Here is a 25,863-nt window from a genome sequence, read left to right as displayed (position 1 = left end):
TTGACCCCCACAAATTGTATGTAATTATTTTATATTGTTAAATTAATCATGTTCTCATTATGGCTTGAAATTGTAATTATCTTTTTTTTTCCTGTGGCTATTGATTGTGAAAAGCAATAAACATTTTTACTATGGTGACATCGAAAAAGCAATAACGTTCCAGAAAAACATCTACTTCTGCTTTATTGACTACACCAAAGCCTTTGACTGTGTGGATCACAACAAACTGTGGAAAATTATTCAAGAGATGGGAATACCAAACCACCTGACCTGCCTCTTGAGAAACCTATAGGCAGGTCAGGAAGCAACAGTTAGAACTGGACATGGAACAACAGACTGGTTCCAAATAGGAAAAGGAGTATGTCAAGGCTGTATATTGTCACTGTGCTTATTTAACTTATATGCAGAGTATGTCATGAGAAATGCTGGGCTGGATGAAGCATAAGCTGGAATCAAGACAGCCGGGAGAAATATCAATAATCTCAGATATGCAGATGACACCAACCTTATGACAGAAAGCGAAGAACAACTAAGGAGCCTCTTGATGAAAGTCAGAGGAGAGTGAAAAAGCTGGCTTAAAACTCAACATTCAGAAAACTAAGATCATGGCATCCGGTGCCCTCACTTCATGGCAAATAGATGGGGAAACAATGGAACAACGAGAGACACTATTTTGGGGGGCTCCAAAATCACTGCAGATGGTGACTGCAGCCATGAAATTAAAAGACGCTTGCTGCTTGGAAGAAAAGTTATGACCAACCTAGACAGCATATTAAAAAGCAGAGACATTACTCTGCTAACAAAGGTCTGTCTAGTTAAAGCTATGGTTTTTCCAGTAGTTATGCATGGATGTGAGAGCTGGACTATAAAGAAAGCTGAGCACCAAAGAATTGATGCTTTTGAACTGTGGTGTTGGAGAAAACTCTTAAGAGTCTCTTGTACTGCAAGGAGATCCAACCAGTCCATCCTAAAGGAAACCAGTCCTGAATATTCATTGGAAGGACTGATGCTGAAGCTGAAACTCCAAAACTTTGGCCACCTGATGCGAAGAACTGACTCATTGGAAAAGACCCTGATGCTGGGAAGGATTGAAGGCGAGAGGAGAAGGGGATGGCAGAGGATGAGATGGTTGCATGGCATCACCAAGTCTATGGACATGAGTTTGAGTAAACTCCAGGAGTTGGCAATGGACCGGGAGGCCTGGTGTGCTGCAGTCCATGGGGCTGCAAAGAGTTGGACACAACTGAGCGACTGAACTGAACTGTTACTCACTTAATACCATTGTATCATGGTTGGCAAGAGAAAAATAACAGAACTCTGTATCACCAAAACTAGGATCTAAAAGAAAAACCTAAAATAACTTTCGAAAATCCAGATGCATATCAGAATTATCTTGGAATTTTTTGAAAAATACAAATGCTCAAGTATTGTTAATTTTTCTCCAAAGGTCCAGATAGATTTCTAATGAGCAGTCATATTTAAAAACAAGTGATGATCTTTTACTTTTATCTAGTTCGTTTGACTTTTTCTATTTCATACTCAGTGCTCCCATTTCATTCAGTTTATGTACTTCAGTTTCTCCATTTCTTTTTTTTTTTTTGATGTTCTTTCTCAAGTCTTCATCAAGTGTAGTAGAAAAGCTTTTGTGTACATATATATAAATATGTATAATATATATTTTAGAAAACTTATGAATTTTTGCCTAACTAAAAAAATTATGACATTTTGATACTACTTGACTTAGTATGAATAGAATGCCAGATTTCTAATTAAAAAACAGATACGCAACAAGCAAAAAAGGTTCACTGTATAGCATTGGGACTATAGTCAGTATCTTGCAGTTACCTATGGTAGAAAATAATTCCCCAATACTACATGAATACATGTGTATTTGTGTAGCTGAATCACCTTGCTGTGCACCTGAAACACGGCCAACGCTACCTCAGTAAAACACATGTATTAAAAATAAAGGGTCACGCATGACAAACCTACCACTGGTGTCACACGCAAATGGAGGAAGTGACAAGATAACCATGTCCAATCTGACCACTTTTATTTAACAGAGTTTTGGAAGTCCTAGCTACAGCAATCAGAGAAGAAAAAAAAGTAAAGGGAATCCAAATTAGAAAAGAAGTTAAACTGCCACTGTTTGCAGATGACATTATACTCTACACTGAAGATCCTAAAGACGTTACCAGAAAACTACTAGAGCTCATAAATGAATTTGGTAAAGTTGCAGGTAACAAAATCAATACACAGAAGTCAGTTGCATTTCTATACACTAACAACGAAAGATCAAAAAAAAATTCAAGAAGCAATTCCACTTATCATTGCATCAAAAAAGAATAAAATACATAGGAACAAACTTACCTAAGGAGACAAAAGACATGTATTCCTCTTTTGCTATAAGATGCTGATGAAAGAAATCAAAGAAGACATAAACAGATGGAAAGATATACCATGTTTGTGAATCGGAAGAATCGATATTGTCCAAATGACTATACTACCCAAGGTGATCTACAGATTCAATGCAATCCCTATCAAATTACCAATGGTAGTTTTCACAGAACTAGAACAAAAAATTCTCAAAATTGATATGGAGACACAAAATAGCCAAATATACCCTGAACAGCCAAAACAGTTTTGAAAAAGAAAGCCAGAGCTGTAGGAATCAGGCTCCTTGACTTCACACTACACTACAAAGCTCAGTCATCAAAACAGGACGGTAGTGGCCCAACAACAGAAATACAGATCAGTGGAGCAGATAGAAAACCCGAAATAAGCCCACGCACCTACAGTCAGTGATCTGTGACAACGGACGCAAGACCACACAATGCTGGGAAGACAGTCTCTTCAGCAAATGGTGCTGGGAAAACTGGACAGCCACGTGTTTAAAAAAAAAAGAAGTTAGACCATTCCTTAATTCCATACATAAAAATAAGCTCAAAATGAATTAAAGACCTAAATGTTAGACTGGACACTATCAAACTCTTACAAGAAAACATATGCAGAACACTCTCTGACATAAGTCACAGCACATCTTTTTTAATCTATCTCCCAGAATAGTGGAAATAAAAGCAAAAAGAAACAAATGGGACCTACTTAAACTCAAAAAGCATTTGCACAGCAAAGGAAACAAAAAACAACCCACAGATTGGGAGAAATATTTTTCAAATGATGTGACTGATAAGGGATTAGTCTCCAACATTTCCAAACAGCTTATGACACTTAATAGAATAAAAACAACCCACTCAAAAAACGGGCAGAAGACCGCAAGAGACACTTCTGCAAAGAGGACACACAGATGGTCAACAGGCCCAGCACCACCAGCTATTAGAGAGACGCAAACCAAAACTATAATTAGATATGACCTCACACCAGTCAGGATGGCAATCATCAAAAAATCCACAAACAACGAACGCTAGAGAGGGTGTGGAGAGATGGGAACCCTCCTGCCCTGTTGGTGGGAATGTAAGCTGGTACAGCCACTATGGAGAACAGTATGGAGGTTCCTTAAAACACTAAAAATAGAGTTGCCATATGACTGTGCAATCCCACTCCTGGGCATATATCCCGAGAAAAGCATAGCCCCCAAAACACACACACCCCAGTGTTCACTGTGGCACTGTTTACAACAGACAAGACATGGGAGCAACCTAAATGTCTGTCGACAGGAATGAATAAAGAAGACGTGGCACATAAACACAAGGGAATATTACTCCGCCATTAAAAAGAATGAGATACGGCCATCTGAAGCAACATGGATGGACCTAGAGTGTGTCATGCTGAGTGAAGTAAGTCAGAGGAGGGGAAATATCATATGATATCCGTTATATGTGGAATCTAAAGAGAAATGATACAGATGAACTTACTTACAAAACACCCTCTTTCAAACAAAACACCCTCTTCCAACAACATAAGACTCTACACATGGACATCACCAGATGGTCAATACAGAAATCAAACTGATTATATTCTTTGCAGCCAAAGATGGAGAAGCTCTATTCAGTCAGCAAAAACAAGACCAGGACCTGACTGTGGCTCAGATCATGAACTCCTTATTGCCAAATTCAGACTGAAATTGAAGAAAGTAGGGAAAACCACTAGACCATTCAGGTATGACCTAAATCAAATCCCTTACAATTATACAGTACAAGTGACAAATAAATTCAAGGGATTAGATCTGACAGAGTGCCTCAAGAACCATGGACGGAGGTTTGTGACATTGTACAGGAGGCAGTGATCAAGACCATCCCCAAGAAAAAGAAATGCAAAAGAAAAATGGTTGTCTGAGGAGGCCTTACAAATAGCTGAGAAAAGAAGAGAAGCTAAAGGCAAAGGAGAAAAGAAAAGATATACCCATTTGAATGCAGAGTTCCAAAGAACAGCAAGGAGAGATAAGAAAGCCTTCCTCCGTGATCAATGCAAAGAAACAGAGGAAAACAATAGAATTGGGAAGACTAGAGATCTCTTTAAGAAAACCAGAGATACCAAGGGAACATTTCATGCAATGATAGGCACACTAAAACAGAAATGGTAATGGACCTAACAGAAGCAAAAGATATTAAGAAGAGGTGGTAAGAATATATAGAAGAACTATACAAAAAAGATCTTCACAACCCAGATAATCATGCTGGTGTGATCACTCACCTAGAGCCAGACATCCTGAAATGCGAAGTCAAGTGGGTCTTACGAAGCATCACTACGAACAAAGCTAGTGGAGGTGATGAATGCCAGTTGAGCCATTTCAAATCCTAAAAGATGATGCTGTGAAAGTGTTGCACTCAATATGCCAGCAAATTTAGAAGACTCAGCAGTGGCCACAGGACTGGAAAAGGTCAGTTTTCATTGCAATCCCAAAGAAAGGCAATGCCAGAGAACTATCGCAAATATGCACTCATCTCACACGCTAGCAAAGTAATGCTCAAAATTCTCCAAGCCAGGCTTCAACAGTATGTGAACTGTGAACTTCCAGATGTTCAAGCTGGATTTCAAAAGACAGAGGAACCAGAGATCAAACTGCCAACATCCACTAGATCATTGAAAAAGCAAGAGCATTCCAGAAAAACATCTACTTCTGCTTTATTGACTATACCAAAGCCTTTGACTGTATGGATCACAACAAACTGTGGAAAATTCTTCAAGAGAATTTTCCAGGGAATACCAGACCACCTGACCTGCTTCCTGAGATATCTGTATGCAGGTCAAGAAGCAACAGTTAGAACTGGACATGGAACAACAGACTGGTTCCAAATAGGAAAAGGAGTACGTCAAGGCTGTATATTGTCACCATGCTTATTTAACTTATATGCAGAGTACATCATGAGAAATGCTGGGCTGGATGAAGCATAAGCTAGAATCAAGACTGCTGGGAGAAAAAATCAGTAACCTCAGATATACAGATGACACCACCCTTATGACAGAAAACAAAGAACTAAAGAGCCTCTTGATGAAAGTCAGAGGAGAGTGAAAAAGCTGGCTTAAAACTCAACATTCAGAAAACTAAGATCATGGCATCTGGTCCAATCACTTCATGGCAAATAGATGGGGAAACAATGGAAACAATGAGAGACTAGTTTTTGGGATCCATAATCACTGTAGGTGGTGACTGTAGCCATGAAATTAAAAGATGCTTGCTGCTTGGAAGAAAAGCTATGACCAACCTAGACAGCATATTAAAAAGCAGAGACATTACTTTGCCAACAAAGATCTGTCTAGTCAAAGCTATGGTTTTTCCAGTAGTCATGTGTGGATGTGAGAGTTGGACTATAAAGAAAGCTGAGCACCAAGGAATTGATGCTTTTGAACGGTGGTGTTGGAGAAGACTCTCTAGAGTTCCTTGGACTGCAAGGAGATCCAACCAGTCCATCCTAAAGGAAATCGGTCCTGAATGTTCATTGGAAGGACTGATGCTGAAGCTGAAACTCCAAAACTTTGGCCACTTGATGCGAAGAACTGACTCATTGGAAAAGACCCTGATGCTGGGAAAGATTGAAGGCAGGAGGAGAAGGGGATGACAGAGGATGAGATGGTTCTATGGCATCACCAACTCAATGGACAGGAGTTTGAGTAAACTCTAGGAGTTGGTGATGGACAGGGAGGCCTGGCGTGCTGCAGTCTGTGGGGTTGCAAAGAGTCAGACACGACTGAGCGACTGAACTACTGAACTGAAGAAGGTATAGAGCAAAAGGAGCCCTACTGCACTGTCAATGGGAATGTAAATTGATACAGCCACTATGGTGAACACTATGGAGATTCCTTAAAAAACTAGGAATAAGGCTGCCACATGACCCAGCAGTCCTACTACTGGGCGTATACCCTGAGAAAACCATGATTCTAAATGACACATTTATCCCAATGTTTATAGAAGCACTGTTTACAATTTTCAGGACATGGAAGCAACCTAGATGTCCATCGACAGACGAATGAATAAAGAAGATACGGTACATATATACAATGGAATATTACTCAGCCATAGAAAGAATGAATTTGAGTCAGCTGTATTGAAGTGGATGAACCTAGAGCCTGTTACACAGATTGAAGTGAGTCAGAAAGAGAAAAATAAATATTAATGCATATATATGGAATCTAGAAAAGCAGCACTGATGAACCTATTTTTAGAGAAGAAATGGAGACCCAGAGAGCATGGACTTGGGGACACGGTGGGGAACGGAGAGGGTCGGACGAAGTGAGAGAGGAGCACCGACGTGTACACAGCACCACGTGTAAAACAGAGAGCTAGTGGGAAGCTGCTACGTGACACAGGGAGCCCAGCCTGGCGCTCTGCGATTACCTAGAGGGGCGGGAGGGGAGGCAGAGAGAGCGGCTCAAGAGGGAAGGGAAATATACAATTATGGCTGATTGCTGCTATTATAGGACAGAAACTCACACAACACTGTAGGGCAATTATCTTCCAATTAAAAATTTTTTTAAATGCTGGAGTGCAAAAAAAAAAAGAATGGAAAAATATTACTTGTCCTGCCTTCCTATGATAGATTATCCTAAGGCCGTAAGGCACTAAATTTAGTCAGAATTAGTGGGTCCCCTGGAGTCACTGCCAACTACACAATGGAGTCAAAAGGGTGTCTATCTGAAATGCAAACCAAGATCTTCCTTTATTACTAAGTAACTGACTAGCTATCAATCAAACTCCTGTCAGGTGGGAAAAGGCTAAGGCAGTTCCGCCTCTATTATTAAAACAATGCTTTTATTTTCTACTTCCTGCTCTTCAGCTCTCTCAAACACTTCCCTGCAAGTTAAGTTCTAATCACACCAAGAGGAAATAAATCAAGTACTCAATTTCTAGGAAACTAGTCTATTTTCTTCTACTACGAGGGACCTCCCTGGTGGCTCAATGGTTAAGAATCTGCCTACCAATGCAAGGAACGAAGATGCCACAGGCCTCAGGGCAACTAAGCCCCTGAGTAGCTGTGTGCCCCTAAGTAGCCACAACTACTGAAGCCCAAGAGCCCCAGAACCTGGGCTCCACAAGAAAGTACTCCCTGCTCACCACAGCTAGAGAAAGCCCGAGTGCAGCAACAAAGAATTCATGCGCCACAGTGACGACCGAGTGCAGTCAATTAAATAAGTAAAATAAACTATATCTATATTGAGAAAGACCAACCTCGGCCACAGTACTGCGAATACGATCCACCACCTGCTCAAAGTCCACCAGGCTGAAGAGGGGCTGCTGCTTGAGACGATGCAACTCTGCTGCAAAAGTGTCCTCCTGGTTCTTCAGAATGGATCCTGTAGGACAGGAAAGCACTCACGGTCAGCGGGAGTCAGGAAACCTGCACAGGCAGGGGGCTCTCTGCCTGGGGCTGCCGGGAACAACATGAAGGTCCCTAGCCACCCACTCATGTCCCATGTCCCTAGGACATGAAGGTCCCTAGCCACCCACTCTGTCCGGGCCGACTCTGGGTCCAGCATGATGTCAAATATGCCTTTGAGGATGGGGGGTACCCGGGCAAGGATATTCCTACCTTTCCTGGTCAGGTTTACATTTTGATTTTCGAACATCTGGACAGATTCTCCCACAAAGAGGATTTTTTCAGCAACCCTCACTGGAATGTAGGACGGCAGAATCTCCACTCGCAGAGAAAACTGTTTGAGAGATGGCGCCAGCATGTTCTCCTCCTCTATCAGGCGCTGGGCAAGGAAAAAACCCACATCAGAGATAACGTATGAAGTGAGAAAGGGGAAACAAGGGAATATCTGGCAGCTCTCCCAACCCACGATTTACAGTTTCTGGAAGCAGGGACTTTAAATCTGAACTTGCATAATTATTAAATCACCAGTGCTAGAGAAAGACATTCCATTTTTAGACAGAAAGCACGGTGGAAATAACAGTGGTTCTATTAACATTAGGATTTTCATTCTCACTCTGCCTTGACTACTGTGTAAAACTTGTGCAGTGGGTCTGGAACTCAGTCTTCTTGTCTGTACTGTGGGATACCTGATCTGTTTGTTTCCAGGTCTGCATGTCTGTGATTTACTACCCTGTGCATGTCTGCTCTGCCCAGCTCTTCACAGAGGCCTGAGTCATACAGCCATGTGGTTCTCATAACCTGGCTCCTGGGCCAGCATCATTGGCCTCACGTGGGAGCTTGTTAGAAATGCAAAATTTCAAGCCCGTCTCCAGAGCTACAGAAAACCTGGGGGATGAGGCCCAGCAGTCCATGTTTTAATAAGCTCTCCAGGCGATTCTGGGCACTCTACAGTCTGAGAACCACTAATCTAGCCCATGAAGCCCCAGATTCTTGCCGTCTAGCCAACCAGGTCCCTGACTTGCTGCTAATTTGACCCTTATCCAGGGTATGGATAAGGAACCCCAAGCTCCATTCTCCTGACTTTGATCTCTGCTATCCGCCATTTCGATTTTGGGCTTGGGTGCTGGTGTGCCTCAGGGCACCACCCAAGACCCTTTTTTCCTCTCGCTTTTCACACTCTTCCTAAACAATCACATCTTCTGAGGCTGAACTGATCATAACAGGTATTTTTAATCTTTCTGCATCACAGGACTCTCTGCAAGTATAAAAGTGATGGACCTTCCAGAAGACTACGGAAACATACACTTCACAGAACCTCTGAAGCCACCCATGGACCTCAGATTAAAAACTTTGATATACTGATAACTCCTAAAACTTAATCTTTAAGCCACACTGCTCTCATCAGCTCCAGGCTCAGCCCACTGGTCATTTCCTACAAGCATCTCAGTGTGTCCAGAGTTAGACACACCTTCTCCCCTGCTCTCTCCTATCAGCAACCCACACTCCTCACCATCACCACTCGCCAGCACTAAAGGCAGAGACTTGGCCATCATCCCTGATGCTTCCCTCGGGCCCCTGGCCAATCAATCGCCATGACCTGCCTGCTCCACCTCCTAAATAGCGCTGAAGCCTCTTTCTTCTTCACCATATTTACTGTTCCCATCCTTGGTGCAGGCCACCACTATTTTTCAGCTAATGTCCCCAACAGGCTTCACTGATGGCTCAAACAGTAAAGAATCTGCTTGCAATGCAGGAGACGCTGGAGAGCTGGGTTTGATCCCTGGGTCAGGAAGCTCCCCTGGAGGAGGAAATGGCAATTCACTCCAGTATTCTTGCCTGGAAAATCCCATGGACAGAGAAGCCTTGCAGGCTACAGTCCATGGGGTCACAAAGAGTAGGATACGACTGAAGCAACTGAGCATATGTAATGTCCCAAACATTCTCCTAACTACTGTACTTGCTGCTAATCTTAATTTTTTTAAAAAAGTTTTCCCGCAGTTTCCAGAGTGATCTATCATAAAGTCTAATATAACATACAGAGGTGTGTTAACCTGTTGCCTAAAATTCTTCGTGGTTCCCAGCTCTTTTCAGGCTCAAGTCCCAATTCCTTCCCATTATTTACAAGGGCTTTCATGATCTTACCTCCGCTCATCTCAAAAGCTTCACTGACTGCCACTTCCCACATCCCCTCCAACTGTCCCTTACACTCTATATTTCAGTCTTTATTTACTTGACCATCTCAATTGAATTACTAATGGTTCCGCCAAATGATCCATGTCCTTCATGGCCTCTGTACTGTACACAGTCCTTCCCTCTGCCTGGAATTTTTTTTTTTTTTGGCCGTGTGGCATATGGGATCTAAGCTCCCAGACTAGGGATCAAACCTCAGCCCCCTGCATTGGAAGCTCAGTCTTAACAATTGAGCCACCAGAGAAGTCGTTCTCCCAAACTCTTTGCACTTAAGACATATATTCCACTCTAGTCCATATTCCCAGAATACCCACACTCACTGGTCCAGAGCACTTAGTATATTGTAATATGTCTTCCACTAACTGTAAGCTCTTTAAGGACAGGGACTACTACATTTTATTTGTTTATGCGGTTGTGGCACCTGGAACAGTTGTGCCTGGCATATAACAGGCATTCAATAAAATGTAACAGGATAAATGAATGGATATGAACAACACAGGACTTTAGGGAGCCGAATCAAAACTAACCTGCAGTGTAAAAGCTCTGGGTACCAACAAGACGACCTAAAGGGATAAGACTTATTATTACTCTCCTCAATGCAAATACCAGGAAAAGGGGAAACAAAAGGGATCTTACAAGTGTATTTTCTACTTTAGAGTCTCTCACTGTTAGGCATTAAGTTTGAGTATTAAGCTAAGCCAGCTGTCTGCGTCTACAGAATTTATGGAACGTGCCCCGGCCATGATGAGCTGGGGGCAAGTCAGCGGAAGGTCACCCAGCTGCCGACTTGTCCAGCTCCTGGCAGGAGCAGGCTAGGCTTCTTGCTGGGCTCTCACCAAGTCCTGGAGTTCTCTCAGTTGTTTTCCCGTCAGTCCCCCAATGCCCAGATCCTCCTCATCCTCTTCTGGCTGGGCGCTGACATTCCCGGAAGATGGACCCTGTTTGATAAAGAACTCTTCGTGCTGATCCAAGAGGAGTCCATGTAACATCCAGGCTGAGAGCTGCTTATACATGACCCCGTGACACACGGCCAGGATCCTGAGTGGAGAGGACAGCAAAAGCCTTAGAAGTTCACTCAGAGGACAAGAGCACAGAGGGCGTGCTTTAAACTGGATAAACAGAGGCCTGAGAGTTTGGTCAGTCAGAAAGGAAAGGACCAATTAGGGTAAAAATAATTGTGCTATTTTAACTTCAATCTCTGCGGATGAACTAAGTGGTTAAATTTCCAAACCTGTAGCCTGTATACTGAAGTCTGAAATGCTCGGTAAAGGTTCTGATCATCTTTTAGAAGAGGCACATTTCTTCCCTCCTTTTGAGTAAAATAAGTTTCAAAATGGAGGATTCCTGTTAAAATTAAATGGACTTACAGGAGTCTCTTTTTGGCTAACACAGTATTAAGTAAGTTTTTACTTTTGTTGGACTCCCATAAGGAGAGTAGGTCCAGTAGGTGAGAGGCAGATATACCTGAGAAAGTATTACCCAACAAAATGCAGAATGGTTGTTGGAGAATGGGATAGTTACACAGCCTCAAAGGACCACACCTCAGAAAACATATCAATGACAAAGTGGAAAATGTTCCTCTAAAACAGATCTGTGGGAAACACCTAACCCTAGTGATGAAGCTTTACACCAGCAATGGGGCAAACTTGCGCTGTGTGCACTCTGATATGCTCTAACGGAATAATACGACCTAGGTAGTATCCTTGCCAAAAATGTCCAATCTGAATCTACTCATGAGGAAATAATCAGAAAAATCCAGACTGTGGAGTATTCTACAGGAAGCCTTTGATCATATTTCACATTTATTTAATAGTTGCAATCATAAAATACATATAATTTTGTATCCTTTTTTCAGTTAGTATTATAAAAATATTTTTACATGTTTCAGAATTTGTAATTTTAATTGGTTTATAGTCTATCAAGTGAATATATTTTTATTCAGCATTCTATTACTGGTGATTTTCTCATTTCTTAATATAGCAGACAATATTGCAATGAATAATGATTGTGTATATGGTTATTTTCTTCTTTTGGATAATTTTGTTAGAGTAAAATTCTTAAGAGGATTATAAAGCTACTCAAAATACACGTTTAGACACAGCTAAGCATAATCTGGAATATTTCATGGAAATTCTCCAAGGATAATGAGATCCAAAAATGAAGGATTGCCTCAAGATCATCTAGGCAGCTAGGTCCTAGCCTGGACACTCAACACCTTAGAATCCCCTTTCTGTGGTTTCTGAGTCACCGTAAGGCTGACATGGGCTCCTGTACTCACGGGACAACTGTCCCCAGAGAGAAACCCGAGATAACCTGGAAACAGAACTTGGGCCAAGTCAGGTCACTTGACCACCCACTCCCCCCTATACCCCAGTGAAGCCACGACTTACTTTTCTAGTGCACTGCGAACAGGAGGCAACCCCCCGCAGCTGTGTTTGTATACAGTTTCCAGGATTTGACAACCATGAATCTGTGGAAAACACAACCTTGTCAAGCTGAATTCCATTTTAATAGTTCATGTAACACAATCTCATATTCTATATTCAATCCAGAGGGCAAAATCCACGGAGAGTGAGGATAAACTCGTAAGATCTATGCATAGTTCCAATTCTGACTCCAATTCCACTGTGTGTGTGTAGGGGTGGGTGGGGTTCCCCCACACCACCAAGCAACTCTCTGACACCAGCTGGGGGTCCTATAACCCAACTCAATCCCTGGGTTCCACTTATTTGCTAGAGCAGCTCACAGAACTCAGAAACCCATTTATTCACTAGATTATCAATTTATTAGGAAGGATACACCAGGATACCAATCAACACCCAGATGAAAGGATACATACAGCGAAGTCCCGGACAAACGAGCTTCTGCAGGGCACGGTGGCACACACAGGCACTCTGGTCCACCAGTCTGGAAGCTCTCCAAACCATCCTTTCGGGTTTCTATGGACCTTCCCAGCTCTCTGCCCTCTGCCCGCTTTTCTTGCCAAAGGTCAGGTGGGAAACGTGGGACTGCAAGTTCTCACCTTCCAATCACAGGGTTGGTTCCCCGGGCAACCAGCCCATATTTCAGTGTTTTCCCAAAATCACCTGGTTAACAGGTGTGGTAAATAGGGGTTTGCTATGCATATCAAGATGTCTTTATTGCTATTATTACTTAGGAAATTCTGAGTTTTAGGAGCTCTGTGCCAGAAATGGGACAAAGACCAAATCTATTTTTCTTATTATAAATCACAACATCACAATAGTTGTTCTTAAGTATGGACCCTCCGCATCCCTGTCCTTTCCCAGCCCACACCTTTGCCCAGCAGCATCTGCATCACCTGGAAACTTTTAAGAGCTACAAATTCTTAGACCTTGTTCCAGACCTGCTGAATCAGGATCTCTGGGGTGGGGCCCAATGATCTGCTTTTAACAATCAGCTCCAGGTGATTCTAATGCACAATGAAGTTTGAGAACTGCACTAAGGAAACCAGAATCATTTCAAATTCCAGGAAAAGAAGTAAAGAACGCTCTTTACTTCAGATTAAGGCCTAATTCAGACTTCTTATAAGGTACACACTTATCTAAAAACCTGCTTCCTCTCTCAATGTCCTTTTGTCTCTATTTTTTTTAAACAGCTTTACTGAGGTATACTTTATACACCATGCTGCTATGTCACTTCAGTCGTGTCCGACCCTGTGCGACCCCATAGACGGCAGCCCACCAGGATCCCCCGTCCCTGGGATTCTCCAGGCAAGAACACTGGAGTGGGTTACCATTTCCTTCTCCAACGCATGAAAGTGAAAAGTGAAAGTGAAGTCACTCAGTCGTGTCCGACCCCCAGCGACCCCATGGACTGCAGCTTTCCAGGCTCCTCCATCCATGGGACTCTCCAGGCAAGAGTACTGGAGTGGGGTGCCATTGCCTTCTCCATTATACACCATAAAATTCATCTAATTTAAGTGTACTTTCAACAATGTTTAATAAATTTACAGCAGTGTGCAACCATCAACACGATCCAGGGTTATAACATTTCCAGCACTCTAAAGGACCCCTTGTGCCTGTGTGCACTGCCCTGTTCTCACCCACAGCCTCATTTATTTAGAGCCTCAGCACTCAGCTTCCTACCCGTTCCCTGGCAGGAATCCCTTGCCCATCTACAATCCCTCCACTCGTTTTCCACTCTCCTTCCTGGGGCCAATGGAAGCTCAGGGTCAACTGAGGTGTGCAGCCATGCATGGCCTCTTATGCTAACCCCACTTACCTAGAAGGTCCCCTCTAGCTTTGGGAGACAGTTTAGTAGAGTAGTTAAGAGCACAGTCTGGGGTCAGACAGCCCCGAGTTTATATCCTAGTTGTACCGTTTATTACCTTCTGTATGATCCTAAGGGGCTTCCCAGGCGGTGCAGAGGTAAAGAATCTGACTGCCAATGTAGGAAAAGCAAGAGACGCAGGTTTGATCCCTGGGTTGGAAAGGTCCCCTGGCGGAGGAAATGGCAACCCACTACAGTATGCGTGCCTGGGAAATTCATGGACAGAGGAGCCTGGCGGGCTAGAGTCCATGGGGTTACAAAGAGTTGGACGTGACTGAGCAACTGAGCACGCATACACGTGTGACTCTAATTACATTCCTTAACCTATTTGATTCCTTAGGAGATTGACCTTGATAATACATGTGAAGCACTTTGCACAGTGCCTGGTATACAACAAGTGCACAATAAAAGCTTGATGTTATTTGATGAGGGCAACCAGCTTTGCAGGGTCAGAGAGCGCCGTCCCCACTGACTTTGCTGCCACAGAATGAATGCAGCAGAGTGTAAGTTTCTAGACGTGTACAGTGAAAAAAAAAAGAAGCAGCAATCTGGCAAACTGCCTAGTTAACTAGTTATATTCAAGGCACAAATACATCAGCTTAAAAACAGGAATTAACTAAATATATTTAATCCACTTGTCCTTTCTGATCCAGTTATGAACCAGCAGATTCTTCTAATGTAAAATCTCAAAGCATCTCAATTATTAATCCTACTCAGAAAAGACATTCTCTGGACACTGGAGACCCTCTTCTCAATGCATATGATAAAAACTTGTGATAAGAGGCATATTTAACTAATGAACAGCTGGGTTTCACCCAATGACTAAACAATACTCAGAAAGCTGCCAACACCCTAATAATAAACCTATTACCTTCTTTCTAAGGATTAACTTTCTACTTCTTCTCAAGTTCCATATCCAAAGTTTTGAATCTTTAGTGTACAAAACTCTCACCTTCAAGTATCCATAGCTTTATCCTCTACCCAGCAGCATTCTTGGGGACATCTGTTACTATTTACCCCAGCTTTTGGACCAGGAGGTGCTTAAGGGCAGGGTCATAACTTATTTTTGCTTTGCTGATACTTAGCATGATACCCAAGCAGATATTGCTGAATGAATGAATGAATAAAAACTACCGAAAACTAGGGTCTTCAAAAAGGAATGTAAAGGAAAATGAATTATGATTATGTCCTTGGTGCTTACCCCAGCAAAAGGAAAAAGTACTCACCTTTTGACTTTTAATTTGTTCTACTACAACCATCACAGAGGGGAAAAGGAGCTGGAACTACAAAGTAGAGAATGATTAGGATGGTATATATTCAAGCACAAGGAAAAAAATTAACTCAGGAAATGCCTTTGTTTTTAACCAGTCCATATATCATAAAGATGGCAATGCCACAGAACAGCCAGGATCCTAAGGCAATCTGATGTGGGGGTTGGCTGTAGATAGAACGGCAGACATGAGCAGTTTCTGTGTCTGAGGCGCATAACTGCTAATACTGAGGCCAATGTAGAGCATTAACATCAGACAGTAAGTTTTCATTAAATGTGGAACTCTTCAAACAGTTCTGATCTAGGAAAACCTATGAAATAACAAATGCTGGGCTCTGAAACCAGAAGGAAAAAAGTTCTCAAAAATAATATCCTGAGTTAGAGTATTCCAATGATATCAACAGATTCCAAAGCATTTTGTTACCTGGTCTAAGGAGTAATTGACATGTGATATGGAGAGATGGGGGTCAGCCAGGAACTGCAACAAAAAACACTGTGATTAGGGCTCCATATATAGTATCTTGAGTCTATTTCATCTGTGAAAACTAGAAGGGAATCTGAGAGTAGGTTTAGGGTTCATTTTAGGGTACTGAGAATTGATCACTTACAGAAGATAATTAATTCTGATTTTCGGATGAAAATAGCTCACTCTTAGCTACCTGACCATATCAGAGGGCATCTCACATCAGGAATGTTCCCTCATCTGCAGTCCCAGAGGTGTGGCTCCCCACGTCTCTTCTCACCTCTTGTTCCAAATCAAGTAGTGCCTGGCGGTAAGGCTGCAAAACTGAATCCAGCCCCGTGCAGAAGGCCCTGAGGTAGATTCCATGTGACCCACCTTGGCCCTGCTGAGATGGATGGTGATCCTGAAATCAACAAAGAGAAGTCAGCTTTTCAGCTCACAGCCTGAAACCCGAGGAAGACATTATCCTTTATTAATGGCATTATTTTTGCTTAAATAATTTCCAATCAAAGTAGTGTTTCCATGAGAGGAAAATCTGACTGAAGAGACAGATTTTGAGTCCTGACCTTTTAAAATGTGATAATGTTTTAATTTTCCAAGTGTCTGAGATTTTACAAACTGGGTATTCTTCCACACTATCACTAGAGATTTTTTAACAACTCAGTTCTAACCTTGTAACTTCTGGCTTAAATCCCTTTGGTGGCTTCCTCTTACCCAAGAATAATATCTAAACTCCTCTACATAGCATACTGGAGAAGGCAATGGCACCCCACTCCAGTACTCTTGATGGAGGAGCCTGGTAGGCTGCAGTCCATGGGGTCGCTTAAGAGTCAAGACAGGACTGAGCGGCTTCACTTTCACTTTTCATTTTCATGCATTGAAGAAGGAAATGGCAACCCACTCCAGTGTTCTTGCCTGGAGAATCCCAGGGACGGGGGAGCCTGGTGGGCTGCCGTCTATAGGGTCGCACAGAGTCGGACACGACTGAAGCGACTTAGCAGCACATAGCATACGGTGACTTCTGTATTCTGGCCCTTACCCTCTCTCCAAAATTATCTTTCACTGCTTTCAACTTCACATCCTCATTTCCAAATTAATCAACAGTTCCCCGAACGTGCCTTATTTCTATCTTGCACCTCCATGAATCTGAGTGTGTTCTGCTTACAATTGTGTGCCCATGCTTGTGACAAATACCTACTCTTCCTGCGGGACCCAACTCAAGCATCTTTTCCCTGCAAAGCCCTTTCTAACTCTCCCCAGAGAATTAATAGCTCCCCTCTGTTGCTTTTATAGCATCTCTATTCAGTGCTGGAATTGAACTTTTGATTATTTGTTCCCTCATTAGACCAACAGCTTCAAGAAGCAAGGGCTCACACTTTGTCCATCTTTGTATTTCATTTCCTAGCACAGTTCTTTGAAGAGAGGGTAACTATTTATTGAATAAATAAAATGACCTCAGTCCTCCTCCTAACAACCCTTCTCCTGTCTCACATGGCAATTCATTAAAAACATGAATCTGACAGCCAACACGGGAAGTTAGAAGATGCTCACCAAGAGGCTATTTACAAATATGGCTTGTCTTTCAAGAAAGCTGTAGTTTTTCTATAAAAGCATTCTTCTTCTTTTACATGGGGGAACTGTAACTAACAGTTGACTAGAGGCCATGATGACTAGGCTTTCTGGGTGGTCAGGCTCTGGTGGCAGTAGATACCATAGGAGAATTAAGCAAAAAATGTGGTAGGAAGCTTGGGCTCAGGGGTTATAAGGCACAGTGTAGCCAGAGGATGCCACAAAGGATACTAGCAGTTCCTGGAGATAAATGTTCACAGCTATAATAAGAACATGGGCATAGGGTGAAACAGACCAGACTAGCTTACAACCAGGCAGTTGTTTTTTTGATCTTGTATCATTTCAGAGAACTGAATGTCTTCATTTATCACAAAATGAAAGAGAAATTGCTTTTTATTTTTCAGAAAAAATAAATAAATAAGAGGTGCTACAAATAGCTTTAGGAATTGGAAAAGTAGGAATCCACATACAAAATCCACATAGTTATGTGAATATAGAAGAGGTTAGCTTTTCTTAAAGTGATATATTGTTGTTGTTAGTCACTAAGTCATGTCTGACTCTTCTGTGACCCCATGGATTGTAGCCTGCAAGGCTCCTCTGTCCATGGGATTTCCCAGGTCAAAAATACTGAAGCAGGCTGCCATTTCTTCTCTAGGGGATCTTCCCAACACAGGCATGGAATCCGCGTCTCCTGAATTGTGAGTTGAGTTCAATCGCTCAGTCGTGTCCAACCCTTTGCGACCCCATGGACTGCAGCACGCCAGGCCTCCCTGTCCATCACCAACTCCCAGAGTTCACCTAAACCCATGTCCATTGAGTCAGTGATGCCATCCAACCATCTGTCTCATCCTCTGTCATCCCCTTCTCCTCCTGCCTTCAATCTTTCCCAGCATCAGGGTCTTTTCCAACGAGTCAGTTCTTCACATCAGGTGGCCAAAGTGTTGGAGTTTCAGCTTCAGCATCAGTCCTTCCAATGAATATTCAGGATTGATTTCCCTTAGGATGGACTGGCTGGATCTCCCTGAAGTCCAAGGAACTCTCAAGAGTTTTCTCCAACACCACAGTTCAAAAGCATCAATTCTTTGGTGCTCAGTTTTCTTCACAGTCCAACTCTCACATCCACATGTGACTACTGGAAAAACCATAGCTTTGACTAGACAGACCTTTTTGGCACAGTAATGTCTCTGCTTTTTAATACGTTATCTAGCTTGGTCATAAATTTTCTTCCAAGGAGCAAGTGTCTTTTAATTTCATGGCTGCAGTCACCACCTGCAGTGATTTTGGAGCCCAAGAAAATACAGCCTCTCACTGTTTCAATTGTTTCCCCATCTGTTTGCCATAAAGTGATGGGACCAGATGCCATGATCTTAGTTTTCTGAATGTTGAGTTTTAAGCCAACTTTTTCACTCTCCCGCATTATAGGCAGATTGTTTATTGCTGAGCCACCACAGAAACCCCAAAGTTACAAACACTTAAAATTAGAGCCCTTTTCATCTATATCAGGATATACACAGGTTCCAAATTTGATCATTGTGTTATTATTATTATGTTTTCATAGCAAACTAGCATTGATTAGATTTTGAATTCAAGTTTAGCTTATGTACTTTCTCTGCAACAAAATCTCTTTGATAGAACCAGAATCCCTGTCCCAGAAACGAACATTTATAAGGCATTATCCTCCAACATCTTTGCCCCATAGAAAACCACCAAGGGCCTGACAAGTGCTTACAGAAGAAGCAGATGGTGCTGACTGCATTTGTTTCAGAAAAGCACCCTTCCTTTCCCATTCTAGAAGAGAAGCCTTTCTCTTAGAGCAGAATCAATCTTTCCACTGGGAAATAGTCACCACTGAATCAGTCACACAATGTAGCAATCTTTTTACTTACCACTGACAGAACTGCAGACTGTTAAAAATAAAAGAGAACTTTAAAACTTCTCTTAAAGATTGTTTGTGGGTCTGCTGTACACCAGGCACTTCACAGGAACTACCTTGTTTAATCCCCACAACCCTATGAGATAGGTACCATCTATTATCCCCATTTTATAGGTGAGGAAACAGCCTCAGGTTGCTGCTGAGCAGTCTATGGTCAGTAAGGGATGGACAGGACATCAATCTTTGGCTTCTACACTATAAAGCATTGACTTCCAATTCCTATTAATGAACAATATTTATTAAGTTTCACCACATGCCAAGAACCTTCTCCAGTTTAACTTTATTTACAAATTAAAAAAACAAAGCCTGAAGATTTGAATTGCCTGCCTCGATGTGAGTACGGCAGTTAGAAGCAAAGCAACAAAGGAACTGGAAAGGATGCTTTGTGTTTTCACCTCTGGAATTGGAACCCTGATCCAATTCAAACTGATTTAATTTAGGTTCCTAAAACTTGGGCAAAGCGTACTTTCTCAATCTGCCTAAACTGGTCCCCACGTGTATTTTCCCCTTGTTGGAAGGAGAGTCACCTTGCCCTTCACTTGAATAATTCCAGTGGTGAGACATTCATTACTTCTTAACACTTATGTCACATGAATTACCAATGGAATCACTGAAAGTCTGACTTAGCCCCTGCCCACAGGAGGTGTACATTCTCAGAAAACAGAAACCTACCTGCTGCTGCACATGGCCCGTGTACTGTTCAATGAACTCGGTGAAGCGAATGTAGTCTGTGCCCAGCCGGCAGAGTCGATTCAAGACACTGGTTTCACTGGGATGAAGAAATGGGAAGTCCTGTGACACCTGGAGGAGGAGAATAATGCTAAGAATGCTGATGCCTGCTATTCACTGCTCGCTACAACTGCTGTCTCCCTTTGCAAGATGCCTATTTAACATCGATAAGTTCTGGATAACAAAAGAATTTTCAAGTCACTACAAAGACCTTATTCCCTAGCCCTAGCCTAATTAGTCACTTATTGAAATGGGTGGTAATGCATGGTAAAGAATTTAAACAATACAAAATGGTGTACATTAAAAATAAGTCAATCTCCTCAGAGGCAGCCACTATCACCTATTTCTTTTTTTGCTAATTGAGGTATAAATATTATATTGGTTTCAGATGCACAATGTAGTGATTCCGTATTTTTAAAGATTACACACTGTACAAAGTTATTACAAGAGACTATGCTCCTGTGCTGTACATTACAAGCCCGCGACTTACTTACAACTGGTAGATTGTACTCAATGCCCTTCACCTATCTCATCCCTCACCCTACCCCTCTTCCTTTTGGAAATGGCCATTTGGCCTCTGTATCTACGCACCTGTTTCTGTTTTGCTATGTTTGTTCATTTTGTTTTCTAAATTCCATATGTAAGTGATTTCATATAGTATTTGTCTTTGCCTGATTTCACTAAGCATAATACCCTCCAGGCCTATCCACGTTGTCACAAACGGCAAGATTTCATTCTTTTTCATGGCTGAGTATATTACCTATTTTTTATGAAATCTTTCTTCCTGGGATGATCTATAAGGATATTTGGGGTTTTTGACCTGGTTGCAACAAAGTCTCTTGAGCAATACTGCTCTAACTTGGATCTGCACACTCCAGAGGTTTCTCAAACATACTCATAGGATTTACAAATTCTCTCTGAAATTTTAAATTTTGTTTTCACTTCAGTAAAAATGTAAAGCTTAAAAGAAAAGAACAAAAAAAGTAAAGTTAATGTAGCATATTTAATCTGTAAGAGCACTTTAAAACGGGACATATAATTTACTATCCATATTTTCATTCATATTTTTAAATCATGGCCAAATGATAACTTAGTATGGTATATAAAGATTTCACAGCAGTTCAAGCAGAAAAATAGTAGTGAGAGAATATATTCATTCAATCAACTTAAAAAGAAATTCATGGCAAAATATGCACAAAAGTTATCAGTTCAGCCATCACCCAGTGTACAGTCTGGTGGCATTAACTGCATTCACACTGTTGGGCAGCCATCACCACCAGCATCTCCAGAATATTCTTCTTTCTAGATGAAAACTCTGTACCTACGACTCTCCATTGTTCCTTAACCCACAGACCCTGCCAAGTACCCTTCTGATTCTGTCTCTATGAATTTGACTGCTTTACAATATTGATTCTTTTGTGACTGGCTTGTTTCACTTAGCATAGTGTCTTCAAGGTTCATCCATGTTGTAGCACATGTTAGAATATCTCTCCTTTTTAAGCTGGAATAATATTCCATTGTGGGCTTCCCAGGTGGCTCAGTGTTAAAGGATCCGCCTGCCAATGCTGAGATGCAGGTTCCATCCCTGGATTTGGGAAGATTCCCTAGAGGAGGAAATGGCAACCCACTCCAGTATTCTTGCCTGGGAAATCCCATGGATAGGGGAGCCTGGCGAGCTACAGTCCATGGGGTCGCAAAAAGAGTCAAACCCAACTCAGACTAAACAACAACAACAACAACATTCCGTTGATATTTGTTGTATTTTGTGTAATCACTTCCTTTGTCTACGGACAAACTGCTTCTACCTTTTGGCTATTGTCAATAATGCTGCTATGAACATGGTGTACAAATACCTATCAGAGTCTCTGCTTTCACTTCTTTGGGTTATATACCTAGGAATAAAACTGCTGGCTCATTTGGTAATTCTCTGTTTAAGTTCTGGGGGAGCTGCCATATCTTTTTCCTCAGGGACTGCACCATTCTACATTTCCACCAGCAATGCACAAGGGTTCCAATTTCTCTACATCCCCACCAACACTTGTTATTTTCTGTTTTTTTGGTAATAACCATCCTAAAGGATATAAAACGATATCTCATTGTGCATTTTCCTAAAGAATCATGCTATTGATCATCTTTTCATTTGTTTATTGGCCATTGAATATCTTCTTTGGACAATCAACCAACTTTTAGTGACCACCTACTTATCCCAGGCACTGTGCTAACTTTCCATAAATAAGGAGCAAAGTCAGAAATATTTACTACTCACAAGGAACTCAGAATATTTCATATTCATAATGTATTATATTTTGTGGAAGCCATTTTTATATGATAGTAAATGTAATAAATAGGCAAAAAAGAATTTTTCTGTTACTGATTCCACAATAATTTGATTAAGAATCCATTTAAAGTAGACTTAATGACACAATGTTAACCATATCTTCAAGTTAATAACTTTTAAGAGGTAGCATGACCAGTGCTTAAGAACCTGGTCTCTGGAGTCAGAATGCTTGGGTTTGAATCTGAGTCACCTCTTACTTCCCTGAAATCTTAGGCAAGCAATACCCTCATCTTTCATACCTATAAAGTAGAGATAATAATTTTGAGGATTAAATATGTAAATCACATGTGCTAAGCACATAGCCAAGTGCTCAATACATGTCAGCAATTTCTTATTATTCAGTTCAGTTCAGTCACTCAGTCGTGTCCGACTCTTTGCGACCCCATGAACCACAGCACGCGAGGCCTCCCTGTCCATCACCAACTCCCGGAGTCCACTCAAACCCATGTCCGTTGAGTTGGTGATGCCATCCAACCATCTCATCCTCTGTCGTCCCCTTCTCCTCCCGTCCTCAATCTTTCCCAGCACCAGGGTCTTTTCCAATGAGTACTATTTCTTATTATTAGGACGGCCCTATGCAGTTATTAAGTGATATTACTACTAAAATTGGCATTTGTGCAGTGTTACAGGAATTTTAGAAAAGTTCAAGGTCTGGTTATTCTGAAACAGCAAATGATACCTTAAAGTTATTGGTACTGTTTAGTATAACCTACTTATATGAACAGAGTTACTAAAGTCAAAATAGGAAATAGCCAGATCAGCAGCAAAATCATTCTACTATGAAACTCAAGTGTTGACAATTTAGGTTTAGCAAAACAAAAGTATATGCTGCATTAGCTCAATGGTTCTCAATTGGGGCAATTTTGCCCCCAAGGGAGAGGGTAATGTCTGGAGGTATTTTTGGTTGCCAGGGGTCCTATTGGCATCTAGTGAGTAGAGATCACAGATGCTGCTGAACATCTTATAACGCACAGGACAGTCCCCACAACAAAGAATTTCCAGTCCAAAATGTCACAGTGCCAACACTGAGAGGCTGCGTCAGATTGTCAATGTGAATTATCAATTTGGTAGCATTATTTACTTTGTAAAAATAATTGGGTTTACAGTTGTTCAAGAACAATATGAGTTTATACTTAGCTTAATGTGTGTACATATTCTATATTACATAAAATTATTTTTATCAACAGAGAACATTCATGACAATTTTACCCTTTATACAAATGTGAAAAACACTGTCCTGAAGAAAGTATGCAATATTTGCTGGTTTGGGTAAAATTTTTTCTTTCATAAGTATCTTTTAATTAAAAAAAAATTTATTTGGCTGTGCTGGATCTTAGCTTCGACATGCAAACTCTTAGTTGTAGCATGTGGGATCTAGTTCCCTGACCATGGTTTGAACCCAGGCTCCCTGCACTGGGAGCACGGAGTTTAGCTACTGGACCGTCAGGGAAGTCCCTCACAATATCTTAATACCAGTATGTGGCAGAAACTGTTAGGTGCTTCTGCAACATCTATGAAGATCACTGGGGCCTTTGCCCCCATAGGCAACCTATGTGACAGAAAGACTATATGTGTAGGTAACAACAATAAATCATACGAATTATGATGTCCTCTAAAGGAAATAAGTTGCTGTGATGGAAAATAATGGCATTAGAAGTATAAAGAGGTGGTTAGAGAAAGTTTTTCTTAGACGGTAACTTTAAAACTGAGAACTTAAAGAGGAAAATATCCAACTAAGACTTTTTATAAGAAAAAAAGGAAGGCAGCTATTATTCCCATATTCTGTTGTCTCTTTTTACTTCATAGTCAAGAGCACACAATTACTTTCTGAGCCTTTTCCTCCTACATGCCTGGCATTGTGCTAGTTTTACAGGTGCAAAGAAATAATAAGAGGAATCTGTTTGATGTATAAGTTGTAAAAACCAAGAATGTAATTCTTCTGCTCCTCCACAGCTTATACTACCAATTCTCATACAAACAGGCATGACTTTGTGATCAGACAGAGCTAGATTCAAATCTTGCCTTTTTAAGACCAGCCACCATAAAGTCCTCTGAGCTCCAGTTTGCTCTTTTGTAAACCGAGGCCAACAATACGTAAGTTACTAAGTTATGGAAATGATTAGAATAATATTACTGGAAGCAGAAGTAGAAAAGAGTGGTTCAAATACTGAAGTCAGACAGACCTGGGTTCAAGACCCTAAACTTACTCTCTGTGATTCCTGACACCGGAAATTAATCTCTGATATGGAGATAGGTGGTTGTGAAGATTAAAGCATACAGGTAAATCATATATATAGTATATACATAGCCCCCTTGAAATCCCTGGATACACGAAAAGCCTCCCCTGCTCCAAATTCTCTGAGTGCAGAGATTTTTCCAACAAGGAGTAATAAGGAACTCACTCACTTTTTCACTCAACAAAACTGGCTGAATCCTTACTGTAAACTGAAAATGAAGTCTCCAGTCGTGTCTGACTCTGCGACCCCGTGGACTGCAGCCTACCGGTCTCCATCCACGGGATTCTCCAGGCAAGAATACTGGAGTGGGTTGCCATTTCCTTCTCCATATTGTATATTAGGCACTGTGTATTTGGTCTAGCTTTCAAAACTCAGTTTAAAACGTTGTGCAAGCATGAAAATGGGAGAAAGGGCCTCTCTCATTTTTACGTCCAGTTCTCCAGCAACTCTCGCCCAGACACTTCAACCGTAGGCCTGGTCCGCGATTCCCTCCTCCCCTAAGGCAGAGCCAGTAGGGATCCACCCTCCGCTTTCCGCCTAGGCCCAACCCTCTCCAGGTGTCTAAACCATCCCTAAGCCCCTAGGGCACAGCCCTCAGGTGACCCGTCCAGGGATACGCCCCCCGCGCCTCGGTCGGTCCTTGCCAGCCCCGCCTTCTTGCTCCCTCAGACTCCTCCTCCCAAGCGCTAGCGCAGGTCCACCCGTTCCGAGCTCGCTAGTTCCCGCGCTCCGAGCCGGACAGTACCTGGAGGCCACTCCGCTTGTTCCAGGTGAAAATGGACCCTGGGTACCCGCTCAGAGCCAAGAGCAGTTCGTGGATCATTCCCACGGCGGACCTCGAGTCCCTATATCCGTCGCACCCTCCTCCAGAGCCTCAGCTGGAGACCAAGAAGGCGAGCGCTCCCTTCTCTATGCGCGCACAGGTCTCCGGGACGCACCGTTCTTCCTGACTTTACCCGCCGAGACAACTGCAGGGGAGACAGGACAGAAAGCACCCGGCGCGCCGCGTCCCGGAAGTGCGCCGAGCTCAGCAGGGCCCACTCGCCGGCTGCAGCCGGTGCCCCGCAAGAGT

General features: G+C 42.1%; 1 protein-coding gene across 1 annotated transcript in view; it reads right to left on the bottom strand.

Moving 5' to 3' along the window:
• The window catches only part of TUBGCP4 (tubulin gamma complex associated protein 4), a 41,655-nt gene extending 15,841 nt beyond the window's left edge, over nt 1-25,814 (bottom strand). Inside the window, 9 exon segments of the mRNA NM_001077902.2 lie at nt 7,625-7,749; nt 7,986-8,151; nt 10,799-11,000; nt 12,353-12,432; nt 15,479-15,535; nt 15,947-16,000; nt 16,266-16,388; nt 20,160-20,288; nt 25,537-25,814. Of these exon segments, the coding sequence (NP_001071370.1) occupies nt 7,625-7,749; nt 7,986-8,151; nt 10,799-11,000; nt 12,353-12,432; nt 15,479-15,535; nt 15,947-16,000; nt 16,266-16,388; nt 20,160-20,288; nt 25,537-25,614 (1,014 nt within the window). The 5' untranslated portion in view covers nt 25,615-25,814.
• Between the last annotated feature and the right edge of the window lie 49 nt (nt 25,815-25,863).

This window comes from Bos taurus, chromosome 21 (genome assembly GCF_002263795.3).
Source record: "Bos taurus isolate L1 Dominette 01449 registration number 42190680 breed Hereford chromosome 21, ARS-UCD2.0, whole genome shotgun sequence".
Taxonomy (NCBI): Eukaryota; Metazoa; Chordata; class Mammalia; order Artiodactyla; family Bovidae; genus Bos; species Bos taurus.
Note: the sequence above shows the minus strand (reverse complement) of the source record. Positions and strands in the feature narration are given on the sequence as shown.